Below are 7,561 nucleotides of genomic sequence, written 5' to 3'. Positions count from 1 at the left end.
TGCCGTGGGCGGGCAGCCTGGGGACACACAGATGCCTCTACCAGCCCTCAAGGAGGGTTCTCGGGGGACCCTGGGGTTGGCGTGGAAGGGACAAGGTTCCTTGCTGTGCCAGGCCTCCTGACTCTCTCCCTGAGCTGTCTGTGGCTCCAGAGAGCAGAGCCCAGATTGTGACTCTGGTGACCAGCTTGATGCTTAGCAAGTTACTCACAGAAACTGGACTACTGGGTCAGAGAGATGTGCAGAGAGGCTTGCGCCAAAGGCAGGGAGGCCTCAGGACTGTTCCCCAAGCCCTGTCCTCCCTTTTCCACTGTCCCTGCTGCCTGGCAGTCTGCTGACAGAGAGCTCTGCTGGAGGCAGTGGCCAGGGAGCACACAGACTGAGACTGCTGAGAGGCCCTGCTCTCACAAAGTCGAGGCCCCTCCAGGGCCGAGGAGCCAGCACACCCACTGCTCCTAGAGAGGTCTGGACAAAGGACAACGCGTGGCACATCTGTCTCTCTGCCCCCCAGGACACAGGGGGCAGGAAGTCCCCTACCCGGACTGGCTCTGCGGCCTGGAGACCAGGCTGGTGTGGTGGGCAGGGTGACCTCACCTGGCACGTAGATATCCACTGGCACGATGCGGTCGCAGCCACGGACGACTGAGTAGGAGTAGTGGTAGTAGCCACCGCCGTTGGCACAGCTGTGGAGAGGGTCACGAGGCAGTTCAGACGCATGGCCACCCCACACCCCTCATGCTGGCCGAGGGCCGGACCCTCCATCACAGATAAGAACTGGGAGGGAAAGGGGTGTCCAGAACCTTAGTGGGACTTGTGGGATGCAAGCAGACAAGTAGAGCAAGCAGCCCGCAGCCAAAGCATTTCTGACGACAGGCCTAGGGCAAGACTGTGGGCTCTAAGAGAGCTGCCCAAAAGGCTGGGCCTCACTACACAGCAGATGGCCCTGAGGGCCACGAGTGCGCCACTGTTAAGAGCTACTTGGTGCTAGGGATGGAACCCAGGGCTTCCTGCATGGCGGTGCGCCTTGTAAGCCCAACCCTGGCCCTCTTTTCCTTATCCTTTTTGAGAGAAGGTCTTACTGTGTAGTCCGGGCTGGCCTTGAATTCAGAGATCTGCCTGCCTCTGCCTCTGGGGAGCTGGCCAGCACTCCCAGGTACTGCTTTAAAGACTGATTATCTGGAGGGAGTGCCTCAGACGGCAGGGAGGCGCTATGTGGGTGCTGGGCTTCTCAACAACAAAGCTAAGCAGCCGGGCTGAGAGTGGAGCTCAGCAGTGGGGCACCCGCCTGGCAGGCGCAGTGTTCTGGGCTCCATGCCTGTATTTATGACACAGTGAGCGAGTCATAGCTGCTGAACACAAAGACTGAGGAATGGGAGAAGACATGATGGAGAGGGAAGGGGCTTTGGGGCTGTCTGTAGCCCTTTAGGCCACAGAGCTGGGAGAAGGGTGAGAGCTGGGGTACTGGGGTGGACTCTGCTCCTCCCACTACCACCACCCCCAGCAGCCGAGCACACACTCACCTCCCCATGGACACTACGTAGCGGGGTTCAGGCATCTGGTCGTAGACCTACAAGACACGTAGGTCAGGCGTCTGCAGGTGGCAGGGCAGCCAAAGGGACCAAGGGGACCAGATGTACCTTGCGGAGAGCAGGGGCCATCTTGTTGGTAAGCGTGCCAGCCACAATCATAACATCAGCCTGGCGCGGGCTGGCACGGAACACCACGCCAAAGCGGTCCATGTCATAGCGTGGTGCAGCCATGTGCATCATCTCCACTGCACAGCATGCCAGGCCAAAGGTCATAGGCCACATGGAGCTCTGTGAGGAAAGGGACAGTCAGCCGTGTGTCCCGGGCACTGTCCCTCCATAGTGCTGCCGAGAAGGCCCATCTGCAGGCAGCTCCCAGCACCTCACGGACACAGCAGCGGCGCTGGGGCTGGCCTAGGCCCAGAACAGGGGCAGCATCCAGGTCTAGCTGCTGCTCTTGGTATCCCTGGATTGGCCTAACTGTCCCTCAGGAATCTCCTGGGACTTTCTAACTGCCCTCAGTGACCTCTGTCCACTGGTGCTTAGGCTCTTCATGGATCCAGCTGCCCTGTGCCTGCATCTGGTCCCAGCAGTGCCCTGGGCCTGGCAGATGTGAGTGTGCAGTTAATGTCAGGGCTGAAAGCAACCACCAAGGCTCATCCTGGCTGCTGCATTATCTTGGGCCCCTGCAGGAGGCACCTTGTCCTGGCAGCTTCAAGCTCCAGCAGGGTCCCACCAGAGCCACAGGCACAGCACAGGAGAGCAAGGCAGGCCCCAGGGGGCACGCCTGTCAATGGGCATTTGTCAGACATAGGCTGTCACATGCAGGCACGGGAACCAAACACAGCTGGCCAGCAACTGTGAACCAGAGAGGGACACGCAGTATAGGGACGACTGAGGACAGACACAGCGGTGGGGGAGGTCGTCCATGTACTTTGCTGAGGACCTACAGCTCACCAGATTCTGCCATGAGAAGTGAGTTTAAAGAGGATGGGCATGGTGGCTGCTTTAATCTTAGCACGTAGGTGGATCTCTGTTCAAGGCCAGTCTGGGCTACATAGTGGAGCTACACAGAGAAACCCTGTCTAATAAATAAATTAATAAATTAATTAATTAAGCTGTTGTGATGGCTCAATGCGTGAAGGCCCTGTTGCCAAACCTGACAAGCTGATCTGGGTCCCTGGAGCCCACATGGGAGAGAGAGGGGGCCAAATCCTGCAGGTCACGCCCTGGCCTTCACACGTGCACTAGTGCGTAAGCACGCATTGCACACGCACACAAAACACCTAAGGAAATGTAACGAAAGACTGTTTCCACAGATTTGATTTTACCGGGAGGACTGATGAAGGGTCCAGTCATCCTGAGTGGGGGCTGGAGGGGCAGCCAGGCCCCTGGGAAAGAGCCTCAGGGGACGCTGAGGATGCTGCGGGGCTGACCTACCCGGCGCGCCCAGTTGATGAGGTCGTCCAGCTTGGTCACCACATACTCAGCACGGCTTCTGGGAAGGTGGGAAGGCTTAGCAACCACAGCTCCAGCTCCAGCCTTGGACACGGCAGACTGTGTGCTAAGGGCAGAGCAGGTGGGCATGTGGGAAAGTTAGCCAGGTAGCCCCAGTGTCCCTGTCCTGGGACCAGTGGGGAGGGGCAGACAGGGTCCCAGGACAGAGCCATGTCATCCCTGAGGCCCAAAAGGCCCACTAGGCCTGATCAACAGAGAAAGGAGTGGCCATACTAGGAAGGCAAGAGCAGAGGACAGGAACACCGAGTGAGGTGGAGTGCAGGCAGCTACCAAAAACCCAGGCCCTAGAAGATGGCAGTGCACTCTTCCCAGAGCATGCATTACCTGCTTGGGCCCTCAGTGGCCACACTCTGATGGACTCTGCGCAGCTGGGCCACTGTGCCAATGTTGGAGCTGCAAACAGGGACAATGGTGAGAGGCCACCATGGCCCAATCAGCTGTTTCTTCCACCATCCCCACCCACCACAGGTGGCCTCCCTGCCCACCCATGGTCTCCTGCCCATCTTCAGGCTGCCCTGCTCTCTCACAGGGACAACGTAGCCACTGTCCTGGTGACAACTCAGGTGTAAGCAGGGCCTCTCTGCTTCTAAAAACCACCAACTGGCCAAAAGGTTGTCAATTGTCTTAGAAAGGCCAGTCCTGAGGTGCTTTGGTTGAAGTCCTCCCAGACAGTACCCAACTCATGATGTCAGGAGGACACCTGGCCACCCCACTGAACCTACTGGGCACCCTCACCAACACATCCCTTCCTGGACACTGCTGAGGAACCCTCCAGGCTCTGGGCCCTGCAGCTTTATGCTCTTTGCTGACAGTTAGATCTAGCCTCGTGACAGACACGCCACACACTCACCGTAGGCCCGGGATCCGCACAGAGAGCAGGCCAGGAGCTAGAAAGGGAAGCAAGAGCTGTGAGCTGTGAGCAGCACCAGCCTGGGCCCACATTTTAGCCCTCAGGAGGGGTCCAGGTTCTGCGTCCCGGCCCTTCCCTGAGGGCTCCGGCACACCCTCACTTCCCTGAGGGCTCCGGCACACCCTTACTCTTATCCTCTGCTGACTCCACACCAAGGTTGCCGTCCCTTATAAGTCACTGCTCCCAGGTCTCACTCCTCCCCCTCAGGCCCCAGACAGTCCTCATGAATAACCTACATCTGCACAAAGCAGGCCATTCTCACATGGCAGGACTCAACCTGGGGGAACTTTTTAGAAGGAACAGCTGGAAGCAAAAGAAATAAACATAGCAGGCAGGCTTGGGGTCAGGATGGGTCCATGCCCTACACATCTTAAAAAAAAAAAAGTTCTAGCACATGCCCTACACTGACTTACATGGCCATGTGCTAGAACTTTTTTTTTTTTTTAAGATTTATCTATTTTATTATGTAAACAATGTTCTGCCTGCACGTACACCTGAACGCCAGAAGAGGGCACCAGACCTCATTATAGATGGTTGTGAGCCACCATGTAGTTACTGGAATTGAACTCAGGACATCTGGAAGAGCAAGCAGTGCTCTTAACCTCTGAGCCATCTCTCCAGTCCCCGTGTACCTCAAAACTCGGTTGTATGCATAAGCCTCTCACCCCTGTACGAAATGCAACCATATGCATGAGCCTTTCCAGAGGTGAACAAGCTACAATGAGGTCACTAAGACGTGCCCTGAGGTAGCAGGGCGGGTGTTCTTGTGAGGAGAGCAGTGAGCCAGGTCTAAAGATATACAACTGTCATTCCAGCACTTTGGAGGCTGAGGCAGGGGGCTGCATGTCCTAGAACAGCCTGGAACAGCCCCTGCGAAACCCCAAAATACATTTAAACAAAAACAAACAAAACTAACCAGTGGTAGAGCATATAGACAGGAGAAAAACCCCATGAGGATATTAGGGGGTGACATCTGTGAGTTCATAAAACCCCGGCCCTGGGACACCCTGATCTTGGACTCCAGCTTCAAGGAGAATGGGATAAACTCTGTCACCTGGGGCTGGGCATGGTGGCACACACCTTTGATCCCAGCACTCAGGAGGCAGAGGACGGTGAAGCTCTGAGAGTGTGGGGCCAGCCTGGTCTATACAGCAAGTTCCAGTCACCAGAGCTACACAGAAAGGCTCTTTCTTGGAGGAAAAAAGTGAGAGGGGCCTCATCTGGAACAGCCCCTGCCTGATGGAAAGGTGGGACTGAGAGAGGGGATACCATCATGACATGGGGTATATCCAGCCTCCAAGACCTGGGGCTGGATTGACAGCTGCTTTACACACACACACACCTTCTCTCACCTCAGCCTCCTCACTCTGCTCACTCTGACGTCAGCCTTGCTCCGGCTGCTGCCTCCCAAGGTCACGACTGCTTGGACCAAGAGACTACTGTGCAGTCTACACTTTCTGTCAGAAGGGCACACCAGGCCCTGATCTCCCCCATGTGAAAACTTAAGGCTTTGGATAAACTCACAGCAAAGTAAATGCCCTAGTAAGTGGTTGGAGGTGGCAGCATTAGGCTTTTGTTTTAACTGGCACAAGGTTTCTCTATGTTGCCCAAGCTGGCTTTGAACTTTGACCTCAAGAGAACCTCCTTAGTAGCTAGGACTATACACAGGTACCATCAAGCCTGGCTCTGACCAGACTTTTGGGCCATCATGCTGAGAACTAAATGTGGGACCCTGAACACACTTAGTGAGCACTTTAATACTGGGCTACATCTCCAGGCTACCTCCTCTTCCTGTCTTTTAAAAGGTTCTAACTACGGCTGGCTTGGAACTCACTATGTAGAGCAGGCTGGTAGGGAACTCACAGAGATCCCAAGTGTCCTTATTTTGAAGCAGGGTGCTAGTGTATAGCCCAGGCTGGATTCATCAGTTTCCTGTCTGAGTGTCCCGAGGGCCAGGATGACAGCTGTACCTCACAGTGTCTTATAACACACATCCTCTTTGCTGCCTCTAAGGTATTAATGTAAATTAGCTTCCCCTTCAAATCTGACTCTAGGTAGCAGAGCACAGCAGTTGGTAAGAGGGTCTATTAACTGTTCACAAGCAAGCTCACAGCTGAACCTGAGGGAATTCAGAAAGCAGCAGGCAACACCACAGATCTATGCTTTGCACTCATAGTGTCCACATCATAGCCGGGCCGGGCATAGACGCTGGGTCTGTGAACCCGGCACAGGAGACTGAGGCAGGAGGGGCATCATGAGTTTGACACAGGAAGACCTTGTCTTAAAAAAGAAGAAGTGGTAGTCGTAATTGTTGTTGTTGGAGCCAGGCATGGTGCTTGCATGCCTTTAATCTCTGCACTTGGGGAGGCAGAGGCAGGAGCATCACTGTGAATTCAAGACCAGCCTGGTCTACAAATTGAATCCGGGACAGCCACAGCTACACAGAGAAACCCTGTCTAGAAAAACAAAGCAAACAAAGAGGTTGGGCATAGTAGCACTCAGGTATGGAGGCTGAAGGATCAGTAATTCAAGGTTAGCCTCAGATACGTGAGATCCCGTCTCAAAAACAAGACAGACAAGCAAACAAAAACAGGCACTGGGGCTGGAGTTCTGTTGGCAGAGTCCTTGTCTAGCATGACAAGCCCTTAGGTTCCATCCCTCCATATAAATAGGCACGATGGTGCACACCTGTCATCCCAGCACAAGAGAGGTGAGGACAGGAGGGTCAAGTCTTCAAGATCACCCTCAGTACACACAGTGAGTTTGAGGCCAACCTGGGTTTCATCAGACACCGTCTCAAAGCAATAACAAAACCCAGATGGCTTTAGACCTGACTTCCTGAGATCTCTCGTTCTTTGTATTAAGCCACCGGGTAGGTCATGGGAGGTTCTAATAAGGCACTTAGCAACTGTCGCTCAGTTTGCCAGACTGCATCTGCGTTTACTTCCTGTATCTAAAGAGAAAGATACCAAAGGAAACTGAGACATCTGCTCAGTGACCCTAACTGTCCAGGGCTGTGATGGGGGTGAAAGAAGAGCCCCGGTGGCTTGAGTGTCCAGGTCCCTTCCCTGTCCTCTGTGCTTCGGGGACATCAGCCGGACTCCTGCAATCAGTCTCCTGAGGCTGGGAGATGTACAGGCCTCAGTGTCGTCTACTATAATCTGCTGCAGTAATAGGGGGCAGTTCATCGCAGGCAGAACTGTGTGCAATGGATCCAAACGCACTTTGGCCCGACCCTAGACACCGACATTATGTGTGGGCCCTATCGTCTCTTATTCCGGGGGTTGGGCCCCAAGGTCCCCGAAGCCCCAGCTCGAAGCCCAGAACTAAGCCGCTATCCCGACCTCTGAGCCTCACTCACCCGACAGCGCCGCCATCTTGGCCTCGGCCTTCAGACAACCTCTGCGGTCCGTCCTCCAAAGCGTTCCGGTTCTGGTCCAACGCTCAAATAGGCACCAGCGGAAAACGGAACCACAAGCAGAGTCGTTCCGAAGTACGTACGGCCTGTGATTGCTCCCGCACAGTGTGCACCATCATACTCCTGTGACAAACAGGAAAGGACAACAAAAACAAGAACCTCGATTTATTCAGTCTTAGGATACAAAAAAAG

General features: G+C 54.8%; 1 protein-coding gene across 1 annotated transcript in view; it reads right to left on the bottom strand.

Moving 5' to 3' along the window:
- The window catches only part of Ndufs7 (NADH:ubiquinone oxidoreductase core subunit S7), a 7,578-nt gene extending 200 nt beyond the window's left edge, over window positions 1-7,378 (bottom strand). Inside the window, exons 1-7 of the mRNA XM_055607785.1 lie at window positions 7,313-7,378; window positions 3,892-3,928; window positions 3,366-3,434; window positions 2,964-3,087; window positions 1,635-1,814; window positions 1,518-1,564; window positions 592-680 (exon numbers count right to left, since the gene is read on the bottom strand). Coding sequence (XP_055463760.1) covers window positions 592-680; window positions 1,518-1,564; window positions 1,635-1,814; window positions 2,964-3,087; window positions 3,366-3,434; window positions 3,892-3,928; window positions 7,313-7,328 — 562 coding nt within the window. The 5' untranslated portion in view covers window positions 7,329-7,378. The remainder of the gene's footprint in view (window positions 1-591; window positions 681-1,517; window positions 1,565-1,634; window positions 1,815-2,963; window positions 3,088-3,365; window positions 3,435-3,891; window positions 3,929-7,312) is intronic.
- Between the last annotated feature and the right edge of the window lie 183 nt (window positions 7,379-7,561).

The sequence above is a fragment of the Psammomys obesus genome, unplaced genomic scaffold, assembly GCF_907164565.1.
Source record: "Psammomys obesus unplaced genomic scaffold, mPsaObe1.curated_primary_1811, whole genome shotgun sequence".
Lineage (NCBI taxonomy): Eukaryota > Metazoa > Chordata > Mammalia > Rodentia > Muridae > Psammomys > Psammomys obesus.
The sequence above is the reverse complement of the archived record's forward strand: the minus strand, read 5'-3'. Positions and strand labels throughout refer to the sequence as shown.